Source organism: Pomacea canaliculata, linkage group LG5 (genome assembly GCF_003073045.1).
Source record: "Pomacea canaliculata isolate SZHN2017 linkage group LG5, ASM307304v1, whole genome shotgun sequence".
In the NCBI taxonomy this organism is placed as follows: Eukaryota; Metazoa; Mollusca; class Gastropoda; order Architaenioglossa; family Ampullariidae; genus Pomacea; species Pomacea canaliculata.
This window is the reverse complement of record NC_037594.1, coordinates 4853900-4873277: the sequence shown is the minus strand read 5'-3', so window position 1 is coordinate 4873277 and position 19378 is coordinate 4853900. Positions and strand designations below refer to the sequence as shown.

General features: G+C 43.0%; 2 protein-coding genes across 9 annotated transcripts in view; both read right to left on the bottom strand.

The window, feature by feature from the left end:
- Positions 1 to 12150, bottom strand: part of LOC112563543 (LIM domain-binding protein 2-like) — a 37077-nt gene extending 24927 nt beyond the window's left edge. The window contains exons 1-3 of one of the 5 annotated variants that reach the window (XM_025237578.1): positions 12049 to 12150; positions 10901 to 11030; positions 390 to 465 (exon numbers count right to left, since the gene is read on the bottom strand). In XM_025237578.1, the coding sequence (XP_025093363.1) occupies positions 390 to 465; positions 10901 to 10956 (132 nt within the window). In that variant the 5' untranslated portion in view covers positions 10957 to 11030; positions 12049 to 12150. Of the gene's footprint in view, positions 1 to 389; positions 3281 to 4029; positions 4404 to 10900; positions 11031 to 11978 lie in introns of those variants that run through there. The other 4 variants (XM_025237577.1, XM_025237579.1, XM_025237580.1 and 1 more) reach the window with 4 other exon arrangements.
- An 817-nt stretch (positions 12151 to 12967) lies between these two features.
- LOC112564064 (vitamin D3 receptor-like) lies at positions 12968 to 18952 on the bottom strand. Of its 4 annotated transcripts, none has more exons than XM_025238637.1 (5): positions 18741 to 18952; positions 17349 to 17484; positions 16304 to 16600; positions 15645 to 15762; positions 12968 to 15320 (listed from the first exon to the last, which is right to left on the bottom strand). In XM_025238637.1, exons 2-5 carry the CDS (start codon positions 17352 to 17354, stop codon positions 14089 to 14091), a joined length of 1653 nt encoding a protein of 550 aa, XP_025094422.1. In that variant the 5' UTR covers positions 17355 to 17484; positions 18741 to 18952; the 3' UTR covers positions 12968 to 14088. The 4 variants fall into 4 exon arrangements, with proteins under 4 accessions (XP_025094422.1, XP_025094425.1, XP_025094424.1 ...); XM_025238640.1 differs by lacking the exon at positions 18741 to 18952 and adding an exon at positions 17040 to 17190 and having other exon boundaries at positions 17349 to 18697; XM_025238639.1 differs by lacking the exon at positions 18741 to 18952 and having other exon boundaries at positions 17040 to 18697.
- Positions 18953 to 19378: the final 426 nt, after the last annotated feature.

The window sequence follows — 19378 nt, the reverse complement described above, 5'->3', positions numbered from 1 at the left end:
CAGTGTGTAACAGCCGCCTAGTGCGTTACATGCACGGACACGGCTCGGGAGGCATCATGGCCATGCTGCGGGAGTAGGAAGCAAAACCAAGCGACACACGACCATCACAATGGTTTTCCTGAAAAAGATTGGTGGTGGTGGTGATGATGATGATGGCAGACACACACCATGTAACAACATATACACCATGTACAAACACGTGACACTGTAGATTACACAACACAGCTACGCATTACTCGGCCATACACATTACATAGCTGTACACGTTACATAATACACAGGAAACACAAACAGTGGGGTACACACATACTACACGCACGCGTACACACACTACACACTCGAGTACACACACAGGCGGGAGGCTGGTCGTCCGTGACACACTTTCTCACCTCATTGCGTTGCTGCAGGCGCTTGTTGAGCTCGTGTATGCGGTAGTCCGGCTGGCCCATGTAGGGAGTAGGTCTCCTGTAGAAGGAAGAAAACGGAGATGAGTAGAATGGATCCGGAGGTGGCGGAGCAGGGCCAGGCCCTGGACCCGGCCCGGGGGGCCCTGGCACCGGAGCGTTCATACCCATGCTGTTCATGCTCATGTTCATGGTTTACGGTGACAGCTCGCACGAGCGACACAAGCAATGTTCTTGGACACGAGCGCAGAACGAGACTGGTGTAGGTCCTTTGAGACGACCCCTCTCGCCACTGACACCTGTACTTCGGGGACTGGCGACACAGCAGTGCTCTCGTACTGAATTTTTTTTTTTTTTTGTGGGGGGGAAGGGGAGGAGGAGGGTGTTGGCGGTGGACGAGTTGTACTGTCAAGACCTGCGTGTTGTGAAAGCTGTGAACACGACTTGTGGAATTGCGATCACAATCTTCACTGACCGGAGGCGATCGAACTGCCTTTCCTCCACCACTTGCCGTCACAACAAACGCCGGAGGCTGTATAAACACAAACTTGCAAACCTCACCCCGTAGAGAATGGTGAAGTACTGGCTGTGTTAATGTTAAACGTGCAGATGACAGGTCTGCAGTGGAAGAAAAATGCCACACTGCTTGCAACTAGTGCAAAATTTAGTGTCTCACACTTGCACCTATGGCGAAGCAGGGGACGTAATGCTGAATGTGGCGGTGAACCCAAACTCAGGCGTATATCGGTTACGTCTCCTGACGAGCGGAGCGATGATCCTCCGTGTCCCGCTGACGCGCGGCCTTGGTGTACAGTCACTCGTACACCGGCGTGAGACCTGCAGAAGGTGTGGTCATCTGCGCCCGTAGCTCCACCCCGAAAAACAGCAGGCCGAGGTTAAAAAAAAAATGAAAACAAAAACAAAAGCCGCGGGTTCACTGTTAGTTGCGCGTGCAGCACTGGAGCAGCAGCAGACGGCGGTGACCACAACATGTGCCGGACACGCACGCGACTGTCCACATGCGAGGTGGCTGGTTGGTCCCTTGGCGAGTTGCAGATCTTCCCTCGTCAAGACGGAGCGGTCATCGCCTCGCCATCTCCCGTCACACACACACTGACCGTGTGTTGTTGTGGGACCCGCTGTTTACAGCTACGGTTTTCTCGTTTAAAAATGTTACCGACGTTTTAACGGCAGCAAGGAATATGATGAGGAAGGGTGCGGCGGAGAGAAGGGAGGGAGAGTGGTGGCAAAGGGTGACAGGCCAGGCGACAGATTGATCCAATCTGAACAAGGCTGGTGAAACTGGGGGAAGCACAAGCTGTGTCAGTCTCTCTCTCCTCTGGTCAACACTCGGGGTCCCCTCTTCACTTTCGCTCACTCCTGCATCTCGGCAGTGTGCAGGGCGCCAGGTCGTGCCTGTATACAGCAGTCTTGGCAAAGACACAAGCGGCGCGCAGCCCCCAGCCTCCTAGGCTTCTCCTCCGGGGCCCACCTACCTCCGACCCCCCCACTACACCACCTTTTGCTGTGCCACCGCCTTCGCGAAGGTTACACGCACGTACACACCGATACACGTGTGCTATCGAGAGGTCAGAGCCTATTTTTAGCCGCACGCACGCAGTGGAAAGTCGCCGGCCCCGCGCTGGAGTGCGCACGCGCTCGCGTGGGTACACAGTACATGGCGGTGCAAGCACGCTGCTCCCTTCATTCTCGTCGTCTGCTGCACGATCGAAACCAAACCAAACACGCCAGTGGATGCTGTGTGCCGGCCGTGCAGCTTTTGCCAGCAAAAAGATATGCGTGCACGCACGCACGCGCGCGCGTGTGTCAACGGGCTGGGCGAGTCGGCCGCTGGCGTGCACGCTGCACTACTACCGTCCCCCTGTGCGTGTCCAAGCAGTGCACGACTGGACGACCACCGCTTGATGCACCGTCTCATGGCCGTCTGCCGGTGTGCCGGAAAATGAGCAGAGAGAGAGATGGCGGTATAGGTGGGTGGGTGGCAAGGAAGAAAACAGGTGGGGAGCGGTGGTGGGGTGGGAGAGAGAGAGAGGTTGCTGCTTTCTACCCTTACCCCTAACTCAAAAGTGATCAACAACGCACGAGGGCGGTTGGCGGCCATAGTCTCCAAGGCTCGCTTCCTCCCGTTGGCCACGGCGCGGGACACAAAATCGTTCGTTCTTTTCGATTTTTTCGAGTGACCTTTGCCCTACGCGGCAGGATCGATAAAGTCGATATAGGCGAGCTGCGGCGAGGGAAGAGCGCGCAGGAAACGGCGATTGCACAGCAGGGTCGCTGTTTTCGCGAGCAGAACTTCCTTGGAGCGGAACCTACGCTAATCAGGCGGCGGGGAATGAGCCTAAGTGCCACAGCCTGTACCGTATTGCTTCGGATAAACGCGCGCCATCTGCATCGAAATATCGCCATTTGACTTTCGCCGTCAGTACATCACAGCATGCAGCGCCCCCGTCCTCACAGAAATACTGCTGAGACACAAGTGCAAGGTTATCTCAACTACAATGGTAAACACCACCCTCGTGGTGTGTACAACATCCCTGGATACCCATCTCTGCTGCTTTTCCTGACACCGGTTCACCAATCCAAGTAGTAATCACCAAGTCTCAATCCTCCAGTAGGTATCTCCATGACACCAGGTACATACCAACTATGTCCTAACTCCATGCCAGTGACTGCTTGTTGCACTATAAATGGGTTAGCAGTTAGAACACAACAGTCACATCCATACACAGACGGCTGTACAAACCTATGTAAATAAACAGCCTCTCCCTCACCCCGGAGTTTTAGCTGAAGGCAAACCTGTCACATAAATGAAACCAAGACAATGCAATATGCTAGCAAGCTCTTTCCCTATCAAGGGTGTTCCCTGAATTTTAAGATCCATAATTTTTTTCCATGGTAAAATGAACACAACAAAGCTCTGTGGTGTGCATTGAGAACTTGATTTCTACACCACCCCCCCCCCTCCGACCACATAACAGATTTTTTGTTTAACTTAGCAGTCCAAAAACTAACTCTAGAGAGTTCCAGGTTAATCACCACTCATTAAACATTAAGTATTATTGAGAAATTTTAATTTAAATATTTATATACTGAAGCTACATTCTACAGGGAAGGATTGAACTCTACTTCAACAAAGCTTGCTAACCAATTTTACAAAGCTAGCAATAACACTAACACTTCTTAACTGGCATTTACTTTATGCATACTGTGAATGTTAGTGAATTTACTTGGCATCAATGATCTGTAAGAGGTGCTATAGGGAATAGCAAGAAAATAATTTCATTTTCTAAAACAGGGCAGACAAATGTATTAAGCTGGTTTCAAGCGATGGCCTTATCTTTTACAATAAACCAAGTTGAAACTTTCTGTTCAAGCCTGCTAGCATGTGATGCCTACGTGCAAATCAAAGCCTTAGTCAGATCATGGCTTCTATATCAAGATAGTTGGTGCCTGAAGTCTAAGGAATCCTTGAAAAGACTCTCTTGAATAAACACAATGAAATCCACATTTTGATGCAGCAATTTATCAGCTGCCCATCACTGTGAATAGTGGCAAGAGTTAATAACAGATTCAAATAACTACAAAAGTATATGCAAAAGCTTACCTTTTTGAGAAACTTTCTTTTAAAACACATGTCTTCAAAGCCCTAGCTAACTTCATATTTGATTTTTAAGACTAATTCAAAATAAGTGAAGCAGTTTGGCAAAAAATGGAAATAAAATGGAGCATCTAACTGATGAAGATGGTGAAACAAGTTGTGTGCATTGGTTGCCGGGTGTGTGACCTGATGTACTTCCTTGTCTGCGTCACTCATGGACCACGATAGATTTGCAGTTCCTGTCAATTGAGCAGATACTCCTGGCTCACTGTTGTGCAGTTTGCTTGTTCTCTGCATCTGTAGCTCCCATGTTCACAATTTTCAATTCGTTTTTTGTGTGTTCCTCTCTGCCAAACTATCGGGAATTAGTTGCAAACGTGTTTAGGTAACTGTAAAGAAAACTTCAGAAGCTGAGCACTGAAATGTTGACATGTAACAGATTGATGCTTTGATACTCTCATGCAAATTATCTTTGTCACTCGGAAATCTGGCATTTCAAGCCTTGCGACCTAGAAACAGGACCTGATGATGCTAATTATCCAAGTCGGACACATTAGCCTCCTTGGACTCAACTTCACACTCAGGCTAGTGGTTAGAGCACTGGCAGGCATCTGAATCGAGAGGTGCACTGGTTTGATACCTGTGTGTCGCAGTAACCTTCCCCCAGTTGACCTAGCTGTTGGGAACTGGTATCTGATTCCACAGAATGTTGGGGAAGGTGAGGTGGGAAGGGAGATGAGCTGGCCCTGACAAAAGTGAGGGCCCCAACACCTCTCTTCCTAATGACCTAGAAGTTTAGGGAACGACCATCACCTTTATCTTTTTAACCATACTTGAACTGGTACTCGGTGTAACGCAATATCATGGGTCAAATGAAGTTGCCTGAATGACTCAGGGTGAACCATTTTTACATAAAATTCCAAGCCAAAGCAATGTCTAGTCATACATTTATGTATCTTCCATGGATGCTCTGAATTCTATGTTCAAGGTTTTTAAACTCTCATTACATAAGCTCTTTATTTATAACACTATGATCAGTTCTGCATCCATTGATACATTAGTGAAGATAATAAGCAGAACCCAGATAAATACAGTGAGCCTCCAGCCTTTTATTCTTCAGGTCAGCTGGCTATTCTTCCTTGTTGAGCATATTAAAAAAAAAAAAAAATGGGAATGCCTTTAATCTCTTTTATACAAAGGAAATTTTAAGGTCTTCTTCTGTTTGCATAATTTCTGAGCATAGCTTAAATTGCTTTCTCTATTATTGACAAGGTCTTCAGAACTAGCACTCAACTTCGTAGCTTCACTTTATGTTTACATGAAGGAGACCTACATTTCAAACAGCATAAATGGTACTGTTACTTTTTAATAACAAAATGTATTTCATGAAATGCAAAGTGAGAAAAATTTTGAACATTTTGAAATAATGAATGTTGTTCGAATGAGAAATGAGGCACTTAAATTTTCAAACCAAACTTAAGATGTTTTCTGTCTAGTGAATCAGGAAAAGTTTAGGAAAAGGCAGCCAAAGAAGTTTAACAAAATACCCAGGCAAAAAGATTAAAAAAAAAAAAAGCAAACTAAGTCACCAGATATGACATGTCAATTACATAAGATAGAAGACACTTTCTTAATTCACATTTGAGAAGCTAATTTTTTTACTCCCTGCAGACAAAAGGCGCACTCCCCAAATCACAATACTTGTTGCTACAGAGGATGCACAACAAAGACCAGAGCCAAAAAGTAACTCATCTTTATAACTTCCCACATATCAAGACTAACTATTGTTTGGAGAAAAAGGGATGATTAGAAACTTCCTGTTTATGAAAACATAGGTATGCCTAGCATCCGACAAGAAATCACAAAAAAACCTATTAAATGAGGCATCCCTCATGGGTCAACAGCAGTAAAGCTTTTACAGTGCTTTAAATAAATGGCTGTCCCATGTGAGTAATGAAACATCTTACCTTACAGAATGTGAAGGTTCAGATCTTTAAATTTTAACAAAATAACAGTGCAAAAACTGCCAGTATCCCTCACCATCAGCTCCTTGACAGGGGGCTCCGAAAGAAATAAAGCTGGAGATGTTGAAGCCCCAGTGGCCTGGCACATGGGAATCAGGACAGAGAAGCTTTAAAACAAACTGCAGCTACCAGTCCTGCAAGGATCGCTGCTGTCAACAATCTCAGGGAAATATCTAGCTGTTCATGTCTGACACTGGCTAAAAAACTGAAGCAAAGAGAAATTCTTTGCTTCCTGTGACTTACGGTTTTAAAAATTCTGCATGATTTTTTTGAAAATAAGGTCACTGTCTAGGTTACAACATTAAAAATGAATAATAGAAAAGAAAAAAGGCTTGAAGCATACCCTTTTTTGGGGGAGCAGGTAGATGTAAAGTACAAAGCTAAAGCTAAACACAGCTGTCCACCACCAGGAAATCTACTGATTCCCCAAGCCCTAACGGAAACACAACTGCTCTGCTGGTAAACTGTTCACAGCATTTTAAAGGGATGACAATAGCATGCAAAGTTGTGCATCAATACCTGCTGGACTGCTGTCCCCCCCGCCCCCTCATAATGCTTGTTCCAGTCAGACACTGACAATTCTGACAGCAAACTATCTGTTTGTTTGACCTTAGCATCCTCCCGGCCAATATTTACTTTTTTCTCAAACTTTTCTTGAACGCCTGTATCTTCCCTGTTTGACTCCAATGTGGTCGGTTAACCGCTATTACACGGTTACCATGGCAGTCCTTGGTCTGATTGTGCAATCCAAGTCTGCCCAGCACACATACGTGAAGCTAAGCAAAAAGAATCCATAAATCAGTCTCCTAAAACAACTATGGGCTATTAGCCTTATTTGACAAGCCCTTTATCTGCATCCAAGACAAAATTCCATTAAATTGAGGTAATTCCACTGTAGATATGCCAGTTCAGACCATGTGGGTTCCTTGAAAGAGCTTTGCCTGGACTTGTCAAGGACCTTGCAGCACCATTAACTGAAGATAGTCATAAAGGGATACATAATTTTTTTTTACATTTAAATACTTTTTAATGTGTGTTTCAACATAGCGCACAGATTGAAATCACTTAGATTTGGTGAAACCAGAAGACTTAAAAGTCTTTTCAATATCAACACCAAGACACTATACTGGTTTCTTGCCATTTCACTCGAGACAAGAAGAGTTAATGACAGAATAGACGTTGCGCTTATAGAGAAAGGAGAACAAAGAATTTTCTAAAGCATGTAGGCTAATATCGTCATGGGGACGGCTGAGAGGTGATGCTGGGAAAGAAAGCTTCAGCTGTATGAAACAGGCCTTGAACACTTGGGAAGCCAGCTGGAAATAATAAAAGGTGCAAATAATGTTGCCATTTATGATCTTCCTATAATGATGCACATAATGGGGTTTGGCCAGTCAGGCATTGATGTTGCAAGAGATACATTCCTGCACTGAGGTTTGAACTCAACAAATAATGTACATGAAGAAAAGTATTCTAAAACACAGCAGTCACCAAACAGCTTCATTTCAGACCAAACTGTTGCAATAACCCTCTTAGTCTTCTACTTGTAAGATGCATTGTTGCGTACAGATTCTGGTTGTTGTGCTTGAAAATACAGTTATACAAGCATCTTGTTGGATTTTGCTCATGGCAGTTTATGTGGTTAAAATGCTTTTGAACATTATTATAAAGAATTATTTATCTGTTTATCTATAAACACCACAGGACACAGGCAAATACACATTTGTGCCATGTGCAAGAATTTGCACAAACATCCTTAACTGGTGTGAACATCATTGTTATTCTAGTCAGTACCATTTGACTTGTTTTGTTTCATTCCCAGTTTGTCTTGCAAGAAGAAAATCAATACCCACTGGGCCATGGTTACATAAATTAGGATAATATGAGAATGCCACAAGAAACACAAGAGCTGCAAACCTCTGCTTGACCAGCCCCAACCTCTCCCCTACTCTTCTCTCTCTCACTCACAGTGTTGTCATTTAACCTTTCTTTCAGGCAGACCATGATGTAAGATTAGGATTAAGAACATTAAGTAGGCAGGACTGGCTCAATGATACAGGAGTGGTCGGGTTTCAGACAGCATAAGGGAAATGGGGGAAGTCAAAAGTTCAGGATGCACCTGGCTGCCAGAGTGGAATGGGGTTTGCTGCTTGATGATAAATTCTCACAACATAGATACCAACGTTATTATCAAGCAAATATAATGTGTCTATAGCCTGGAAATAAAACTGCTGATGACTGTTAAATAACTTTCAATATTAACCTGTGTTTTTTAAATTTTATGAGACATCAATTTTTAATGGAATGATCAAAATTTTGATAACCATAAAACCAGTCGTAAAATATTTTACTATGTTGAAAATGTTAAAAAAAAAAAAAAATGAAGAAAATCATTAATTTGACTGAAAGTGTTTGTCACATTCACTCAAACTGTAATATAGGTGGACGTGACCTAACAGGAAGCATGAAGTTATATATAAAAAAAGGAGGAATTTGCCAAGGGAGATTACTATTTCTGACTGTTCATAGTTTCCCATGGACCACTGACTCCTACCCCCCTCCCCTTTTACCTATGGTGATGAGGTGGTAAGAAAATGTCAAGCTGCTGTTTAGTCAAGAAAAGCATCCTACTATCAGTCATAAGGCAGCACACACAACGATTTCTTTCAATTTAACAAATAACTTGCTTAGTGAAAAGCTGACGAAATTTTTCTAAAATATTTTTTTGGCAAAATATGGCACTTTCACCAAAGTGTATACGAGTATAAATGTCCTTATTTATACAGCACATACATATCCAAACAAATTTTTCTGCTAAATATTTATAACTGACGAATGTTTATAATTTTGCCAATGATTTAACACGATTTGTTCTGATTTTATTCTGACAGAAACTGATGGCAAATTAACATAAAATAATGTTTATGACCATTTTTGTTATTGTTATGATCCAGCATGTTTCTTACGTTGTAATGCATGCTCACAAGTTTATTTAGTCTTAAGCAAACTCAAACACTAGTGGCACAGACAAACTGAGCCCCCAGACATGCAACAGAATAAAATGTTCACTTTACCACATAGCAGCAAAAAGATCGAACGCAAGATTAATGTAAATCTATGATCAAAGATGTCCTTGCTGCTGAGGGTTTGTTTCATTCATCAATAATAAAAACAAATACAGTTAACTAGTTACTTTGGAAGTGAGATACACAGAATTACAGACTTGCAATCACTTGTAGCTTTTTTTTTTTAAAGTTGACAGTGATAAACATAGAGGCACAATTGGACTGGGATAAATGTTGGTGGGCAGCATAAGGAATATCCACTCAAAAAAGCATCAACTGATTAAAAACAAAATGTATCATATTTCTAGTGCATAAAAGCCTGTACAAGAACTGATACATGACTCAGCTGATACAGGAAGCAAAAAGCAGTCCTCAATAATTATAGTGAAAAAATTTTGTATGTCTTTCATTTTATACTCATCCCTGTTATAATGATAATCTAACAACAGTTTCTATTTCCAAGCCAGAACAAGTCATATTGTTTCCATATTGTAGTGGTCATAGCGATGGTGCTATAATTGGTCCATGGAGCTATGGACTGATATGCATAAGCTGGAGCTCAACTGGTTCCTTCCAACATAATAATAATTAATGCAACTTTGTAAAGCGCATGCTCACACTCCTAAGGAGCATGCTCTTAGCGCTTACGAACAAGAAAGAAACATGGACAGCATAGAAGGGACAGGAAAACAAACAAATAGCATATGAGCTATAAAAGAATTAAAAAACTGCACTAAACGAAAAATAAAATACAGAAAACACAAAGAGGAACCAAATAACGAGAACAAGAGCTGATACAAAGATGTAGAACAAAATAGTAACAAAGATGTAGAGGAAAGAACAATGCGAGGACTCACTGTGTTCGGACAGTAAAGGGGGATAACTGTAGATGTAACAATACCAACTCCAGAGAATTAGGTTAGTGACATCTGGACAATACTGGGACGATACTGAGTAATCTTGAGAATATGAAGAAATGCTTTCACATGAAACTGCAAAAGGGTGATCATCACTTCAGTTTACTCAATGTAGCTCAAGGTCATTGCCAAAGCGAGTGAAGCAGGCAGACAGGAATCCAGCCAATAGATCCACACAGTTCGCACTTCAAAATAACACTATATATATATATACCATCCTGTTGCAAACCAGAAGAGGAAGAAAAAGCAGCAAAAGGTCCAACACTTTTATCCAAATCGAACCACGACAATAAAACATTAACAATATCAAGGAGAGCCCAGTCCCCTCAGCCTGTAACATCTGTTACATTACCCTCATAAATCATATGCCCTATCACTGCTGGTTAGACAGACACAGGTTTTCAGTCACTGGACCAAGCCTTTGTTCTTCTAATCAAATATTGAGTGCACTAGTGCCACAGTCACAGAACTTCCTTTCACCATTTCTTAAAGTGCCTTTGTCTTTGAATATTGTAACAGACATACCTCAGTAAAAACATCAGGCAAGTAAATTTAGGAAATTTTATTGGTCACTGGCTAGCAGAAGAATTACACATTACCTGAGGAAAAAAATTATATTGGTTCACAGATTTACCCACACTGCAAAGCCATGACAAGTAACAAAGAAATAATTGGTTTGAAGAACTGAATGCAGGTTAGCAACATGAATAGAGAAGAAATGACAACTGCTAAGAAGTGTCATGCCTTAATAAATAGTTTTATCAATGTTTGTAAATGGCATAAGTGGTAAAAACAAATTAACATCACATGCATTACTGAGTTGCTGAAAATTTCTAGTACTAATCATTGTGACTGAAGGGAAACAACTTACGGCATGCCATGGTCTCTATCAAGTGGTGCAGGCATGGGCAAGGGCTGCACATGCATTCTAGGAAGAGGCGGTGGCAGCGGCGGTGGTACGTCCAGAGTGGCAACTCTGACTTCTCTCCCTTTGCATAGATCTGAACAATTCAAGGGTGACCATCATAAGTATCTACCACTTTGCAGTTATCTGTATCTGTAAAATTGTTGTAACTTTAAAAGTGCACAAAAAATGTAAAAAATATTATTCTCCACATAAGCACAATAACCAAAGTCTGATATTTTTTTTAAAATTCCATTTACCATCAGTTTTGCTGGTGAGAGATATAAAATGAAAAGAAACATGTCTTCAGAAAATGAGTTCATAAATAATAATAATAAAAGCACAATAAAAGACAGTTAATGCTGAGTTACAGAACTCAGATTCAATGGACTCCATGGTACATGCCCTACTCATTTTACAAGCTAAATCATCAACAAGACTGCAATGTAGAGTAGTTCAGACAGTCAGTGTTAATGGCCTGAACACAACATTAAGTTAATTCATGCAAACACCAAAAGCAGTATTCATATGATATAACTGCTGGCTCTAACGACAAATTTGGAGTTCTAACAAGACATGAACTTCAACACTGCAGCACCTTCGATATATCTGAGGTTGCGTTTATGACGAATGTGTTGTGTAGCACTCTGCAGTTACTAACTCGATCGATAATAAGCATGCATCTTACTTCTGATGCTTACTGCTCATTAACCCTGTTATCGATCAGTATTTTAAAATAAAAAATTAGTGAAGACAAAGGGAAGACACCTAAGTCAACACTGCAAGCTACACAGTTACTTCGCAACGAGCTTCGCCGAGTGTCAATCATCAGTAGCACGTGTTGTGACCGCTCGTGCACAAGGGCCACAGATGTCACACAGCGCATCCAAACGTGACTGTGTGGTAACTTGTACAAGCGGAAAGCATCGACATAACCACGTCTACAGTAGTACGGTACATCAATGCGATCAGTATCAGTACCAAACAACAATGGAAGCGATTCAGCACCACACACAGGAAAGGTTGGCTTACGGTTCATACTTACAAACAGGTACAGAGGTGAGGTCTTCCTTAAACTCGGGTATAGAAATATGGTTTAATATTCTTTTAACCACCTTTTATACATCGGCGTCAAAGAGCAAGCCGTCTTTCAACAACGCCGACATTATGGTACTAATGCATGCTGGGACAGCAACTTCGGTCTATTTTTAGCCACGTTTTCCCCCACGGACAAAGAGGGCGGTAACTAGAGCGATGACTACTGTGGATGAGGGCAAATATTTGAGGAGAAGAAAAAGAATACTCCATTCTCTCCTCGCACCCAGTACCCGAGCAAAACCTTTTCGAAAAGTTTTGCTTTCTTGTCAGTGGCTGAATGGTGACGAGAAAGGTCTGTTTTCTATTTTAAACTTATCGACTGTTTCTGACGAGTCGAAGAGAAGTAGGTCACTTCTTGCCCAGCGTAGCAGACGACAGACTGTTGCAGTCGAGGATGAAAATTAAATCAAGGGTCTGTAAAAGTGCTGGTGATTATCTGGTAAAAAAAATTCGTGTCGTAGATTATGAACTCATGTTGTGGAGTTATTTTTAAAAATGGGTGAGGTATGACAAATGTATGTACATACGTACGTTACTGATGGAGGGCTCACACCACAGCCGCCATCAGAAGTACAAAAATCAGACATTACAACATATAAACATAAAAGAACATTTAGCTTGATTTAAAAAAAAAATTAACTATAGGCAACAGGAGCTCAACTCATTCATTTTTAAAGAAATGTACTTTGATAGATGTATAAAAAGTGAAATTTGAACAAAATTATAGATCTTTTCATTAAGGAAAAATTTTTATTGTGAAGAAAGTGCATATAGCATTCGGTGTGCATCAAATATCACTTCTCTTTCCCCTCAATGTGTTCGTCTGCGTGCCCTGTATTCTGTATTTTGTCTATTATGTATAATTATAAGTGAATATCGGATCAAGCTGATCAAGCGAGTTAAGCCTGTATGGTGTTTAAAAACTTGATAATCAACTTCTGTTTCAAGATTTATTCAAGGCAAGCATGTTCCACCCTCATAGTAAGTTCATCTCATGTCCAGACAGGACGCTAGAGTCCGCTCACAATATTTACACCATCTAGTCCCAGTTCATCATGTCCATGCAGCATGCCAGTCTCGATTTATCTGGTCCAAACATTACAACAATCTACACACATCGTGATCATATGACAAAGTCGTTTTAATATATTATGCACATACACTTGGATCGTTTCCTTATGTACACATTAAAATATATTTTGATTATGCCTTTACAAAGTTAGTCTTTAACAACAGAAATCCACGTGTAAACATGTAATGCTCACAAAAAGCAGTTGTCATTTATTACAGAGCGATCCGGAATTCATGAAGTCATTGAGTATACACTTCACTTAGCTCTTCTTTCTCTTTTGTCACCACATTCTCATTTCATCATGCCGCAGGTCGAATGACACCCATACTCATTAGCTCATGACACAGTGACACAGATCGTATGCCGCCCTCTCCTTTCATCATGCCACAGCTATTCACACAATAATTATGCAAACAAAACTGTCAGGTCTCTGGTCTTTATGTCTATTTGCGAAGATACTTGCCTTTTACAAGCATATCCAGAGTGGGGAGGGGGGAATGAAAGCCATGTCTCATCAATCGTTATCCTCTATCATTCATCAAGTCTTCAACAAACGAACAAACAAACGATCGAGTGAACAAACGAAGGAACGGCCTACGATGGACCGAACCCTTGCCATTAACATAACACACCTGACGTCTGTCTGGGTGGACACCTGTCTAACTCTTGTTCTCTCCCTCTCTCTCAGCCCCAGTTTAGAAGTCTCAGCAGCTTCAAGTCCCGTTGTATCGTGGGCATCCGCCTAATATAGTCATCGACGCTTAAATTTGAATAAACATGTTGTTTTCAACAGCAATATATACAAAACAGTTTTAAGTTGAAAGTTATTTGAAGCTACGATTGATTAACGTTGGCACATTGGTCATCACGCATGCGCAAAGTAAAACGGATGAGCTTGGTTTCTCGCGCCAGTGCTGGAGCTTAGCTGTATCACGTGACCAGACAGCAGTCCACTGGAATTGTACGTTCAAGACTCTCTGCCGAGTCACTCGATCGTTGAGTCTTGCAGCATCTCTGCAGCCAATGGTTTCAGCGAGGATGAAAACCGCTCAACGAAGGCGAATCCGGTGTAGGCAATCTTTCTGAGACTGTACAGGCCCTCCATGAAGGCCATCAGGTAGTCTTCTGCATGCTGGTAAGAGAACTCAGCCTCAAGGTAGTGCTTCAGGAGGATCCAATACCTGTCGCGGCAAGCGTTGAGCAGCTGCTTGCCCTCCACTGGACCGTTGCGAGGATCCAGCAGCACCAGCACGTGCAACAGCGCGTAGATGGTGACGTCATTTTTAGCCACCGCCTTGAGCGTCCTGCTGAAGGTTTCCAGCTCCTCCTTCGCGACATCATCCAAGAGAACGGACGGCAGACGGTCAATAAGGAACTCGCCAAGCTCCGTGGCCCAGATCCGCCGTTCGATGATGTAGGTGGCAGAGAGATCGATGATGGTTGCACAGTGAGCGGAGCTCTTCAGCGATCCAATCTGCACCTCACGCGGAAGCTTCTGGAACTCGGGAACGGCCTTTGCGAACTGCACTCCTCGGTGCAGCAGTCTTTCCAGCAACTGCATGCAGACTTCTAATGATATGTAGTCGCCGTCATCGTTGTCGTAGCGGCCGGCGCCGTCGTGGGGCGCGCGGTTCATCGTGGCGTCCTGATACGCGGTGGCTAGGTGCGTCAGCAGTGAGCGTTCCTCGCGCGTCAGCATCCAGTACTGCTTCATGTCTGATGGCAACTGCTCCCGGGGCACGTGGCGAAACTCGTGCGTCCAGCCCCGGAACACTCCAGCGGGATACGACGACGATGCCACTGGTGATGTCGTTGCTGTCACTTCATGCACCTGCTGTTGCAGTTCCTCGGGCTGGAGGTCAGGGGTGGAAGATACATGGGCATCGACAGCAGAGGATGACAGGAAGGACGAAATGGAGGGATTTTCCAGGGTCAAGGACACTCGAAGAAGACTTATGTCGTCTTCACCTTGCTGCGTGTCCTGCAATGCTTGCTTGAAGAACTCTTCGATGAAAGTGGAAGTGGATGATTGCATTTGATCGGAAAAGTGACCTGGTATGATGGCGTGGCATGATGGCGTGACATGGTGATGATCTGGTATGATGGGACAGGCTTCCTCAGGCGTGGCAGGCAGCAGCTGTCCTGAAGCGGACATTTGCTCCTTCTGACTGTTCATTCCCATCCTTCTCAAACGCCTTGCTTTCTTCCTGTCTTCATCTGAAAACATAAATTTGGATGTTAAGCACGAGAACAAACCTAGAGCTTAGTGTCATAAGATAAAGAGAAGGAAGAAACAAATTAGAAAGGGAGCAGGAGGATCATGAAAGAGGACATAACTGCTATCTAATCAGAAATCCATCTTCATTTTCTCCTCAAACTCACGTTAAATATGCGACGAGAAAAAAACTTAGGAAAATCTTTCCTTTCATCATTACTAATGGCGTGCCGTAGCCACCGCACTTAAGATGTATTTTTACCAAAAATGTTGTATTTCACGAAAGTCAAGTGATGTACTTGACCACGTGACATGATATACTTTACCCAGGATCAGTTGCCGTTTCATGCCCATGTCCAGACACTTCTTCAGGCGACAGGCTGAACACAGGCGCCGGGACCTGACGTCTATGGAGCAGTTGCCGTCAAACACGCATTGAAGAGACTGGATTGACATATATAAACACAGGAGTAAACACATACATACATGGGGCAAAATACACAAACTGAACACATACACAGAAACTAAATTAACATACTGAGTACATCAAACACAGCAGGGACTGAACACACATATGCAGATTGGATTGAACAGATACACGGAAGCTGGATCATTATCCCGTTATCTTCCAAATTAGTTTTTGACTAATTTTGTTCCGTTGTAAAAATTGAGTTATTTGAAGTCCCTGTAACACACAAAAAAATTTGTGCGTGTATATAGAGCTTTTCCTCTAAATATGACACTGAGAGGACTTGAGATAAAAGAACCTGTATGTAACTGTCCTCTGATGCCACTGGTTCATCGTGCTATAGGGGCTGTTGGTTTTGTTGATCTGGGGTTAGGTACTTTGAATGAGAGGTAGGCGAGAAAATTTCAAATCGAATACATTGCTAATATTTTAAAATCATTCTAGGCGTTAGGCATTCTGTTAGCACCCTTACCCTCACCCTCACACCCCTTGGTGACTGAAGGGCAGGCAACTCACATCCTCTTTCATGGCGTTTCGCCGGAAGAAGGCCTTGCACGTCTCGCACGTGAGGACGCCGAAGTTGTGCGCAAACGCTGTGTCCCCGCACACGCTGCACGTTCTTGAGGACGTTGCTTGACGACGACGTCCACCACATCGCGCGTGCTTTTTGATGCCAGCACGAGCACAGTTCGAGCCGCTCTCCTCGGTCCTATTCTCTTGCTTGCTCGGGCAATGGCCAGGCTTGGTGGTCCGATCCATGGCTTCGCTCCGTCCCTTCAGACCCACGACTTCAGACAGAGCGGACGAAGTGATCTGAACAATAAAAATATTTACTAAACATCTTCTACTCCAGGTCTACTTTCTCTCTGTTACAATATTATTGCAACGGCCAAAGTTCATGACTACTCAGAAAATAAGGTGTTTAAAAAAGATGAGCGCATTTTCCCGTGTGGAGGCGAGATGAATGCTATGCAAGACAAGCAACAAAAGAACCGACAATTAATCAAACAAGAAACACTTCAGCAGACACTGTGGTAAATATAAACAAAGTGCATGAGAAATTATGGATCATGAAATTTCTTAAACAGATGAGTTTTTAAGATGGGCTTAAAACAGTTGGAAAAACAAGAAGGGGGGGGGGGATGAATTCTAGACGATGGGACGAGAGATGAAAGAGGACTGTCTGCCAAATTTCTCTCGTTTGATACGTGACATTGCGAGAAGTCAACGCTAGCTGATAGAAGAAACCAACTCGGGTGGTCAGGTGACAGTGAGACGACACGAGGATACAGCATCAGTCGACAGGGAGTGGTTGATCGTGCAAGTGAGAACTGGAATACTCCAATAAAGCAGTCCTGCAGGATCTTGGGTAGAGAGACAGAGAGCATGATTTCTTGGCTGACCTAGTGAAAATGTCCCACAGTGACAAACATTAAACAAATCATAAACAAAATTTAAGCATTCCGGACAAAACAGCCAAGCTAGTGCCGTTAGTCCATCTCTAACGATGTCGGTAATTGCTTGAAAGATAATAACAAACTGTGGAGAAACACTTACCCACCTGCATGTTCACACAGATCCTCGAGTCTCGTTGTGAAAATTACAGGGTGACGGTAAGCAAACAGTCTCTGTGTTCAGTGTAATCGTTGACAGTCCTGCCACAACCACTCCAACAGAAGACAGCTAGCCCTAGTTTCCTGCCAATGCATGAACTTATTCATCAATTTTTCCTTCCATGTCAAACCATCACAGACACGATCTTCAGGGAGGACAAAAAACTAAAAAGGGACGGAAAGGGGGGAGGGTAGGATGAAAGAAGGCACTCATATACCCTGTAGGCCAGTGCACAAAAGCAGGGGGAGTTCCATTTATGTCATGTTTGTTCTGAGAGCAGACAGCTGGAGCACAAAAACCAACAGCCGAGGTGCCGAACGAGATGTAGTATTTTTTTCTAAAACTGTTCAGTAGTTTTGCAGCACACGTTGTAGAACGAATGAAATAGCCGTGGGTAGTTACACCTAAACTTTCCCAGATTTACTGACATAGCCGTTGTGAAGGTCAGGGGTCATTTGCCGATCGCCTGAACCCAGTGGCTGGGATCCTTCTATAGAGTTAGACTACTGATGGAAACCTTTCATCCCGAATTATTTATGTTACTGTAATGCTGTGGCTGTGTATGCACTCTGTGTATGTGCTGATAAGTGCAGTTGTTTACACAATCTGAGGGAGCGAGGTGAAGATGTGTGTTTAAAGAGACCAAAAAAAAAAAAAAAAAGAAAGAGAGAGGTTCAAGGGGGTGATCAACAATACTGCACCACAGCGATAACAACTAACATAAAACCACTTGGGTCAGACACACCGCCCTGCCTTGCAATGCCTCTGAAAAAAAATTATGTGCATTATGTGCGTGTCTATAAAAATATCACGGACTGTACCATCTGCAGTTGCGTGATGCGAACTTCGAACTTTTGAACTTTTGAACCTTGTAACCTGAGATGTCTCTCTACGCGATGGCGGACATATGTTCTTGTGGCGATAACCGAGATAAAACATACATTAGGCGTGGTTGCACCGACTTGTGTTGTGCTGTCTTTGGTGTTGGTTATGACAGCTGACAGCAGCACAGTCTGACCTGCTCTGTGCCACCAGAAGCAAACTTAACCAGCAAACAATTAATCGAAAGCATGAAAAATATTGATACAAATAAAATAACACGTAAAGAGTTAGTGCTGGGTTATAGGGCTATGGGTAAGAACTAGGTTTCTTTATGATGACAAACTTCTTTCGAAAACTGTTATGAACCAACAGTATGGGCATCTGACATACATCATGTGAGAGCATCTACTTACTATGATTAAATAGTTCGCTGGCACCAGAGCAGGAATTAAAGTACAGAAGGACTGAAGACAGTAGGAACACTTTCTACCAAACATAAGCTCAAAAAGTTTCTTACCAGCTTTGAAACTTGATGTGTATGCTCGGGCACAAAGTAGGTCGAGTGCCGAATCTGACAGATTTGCCTGGGTCGCTGTTACCCTTTACTGCTGTACATTGTTCACACTTTTTTTTTCTTTTTGCTCTTCCCTCTCTCTCTCTCACACACGCATACGCGCCATCCACACAGCTCCACCACATACATATGACAGAGAACGGGAGGAAGAAAGACATGTTCAGAAATGGCAAGACTCATTGCCGGATACTGGGGTCGTAATCCCGTGACCCAGAATACTCAAGAAAACTCATTGAGGTTAAAGGTAAAGACCACTGTGAAGACACTTTCCGGTTTTCTGCTTCGTCTTGTGCTTCTGAGCTTTTTGAAAGCGGGTGAGCTCTTTACGATGGTTTAGTCGAAACATTTTGACCGAATGCTAGTTCGAATTTTTGATGGAAGGTCTAAGCTGGAGTCAAGGAGCTGGAAGGGGATGTTTTGGTGGTCTGTGAAAAAGGTTTTTATGAAAAGAAATTCTCTGACCGAGGTAGATTTATATGTACTCATTTGTACCAAAGTTTTAGAGAGAATGCCTTTACAAAACAAAGTGAACACGGAACTCTTAAATCGTTAGTCGTCAGTGGAGGTTACAAAAAAAGAAA

What these genes read in the sequence shown, in the direction of transcription:
- LOC112564064 (XM_025238637.1), bottom strand. An exon ending in GAAACGCCATGAAAGAGGAT is followed by an intron (nt 15,763 to 16,303) that starts GTGAGTTGCCTG and finishes ATGTCAATCCAG; the next exon opens with TCTCTTCAATGCGTGTTTGA. An exon ending in GAAACGGCAACTGATCCTGG is followed by an intron (nt 15,321 to 15,644) that starts GTAAAGTATATC and finishes TTATGTTTTCAG; the next exon opens with ATGAAGACAGGAAGAAAGCA.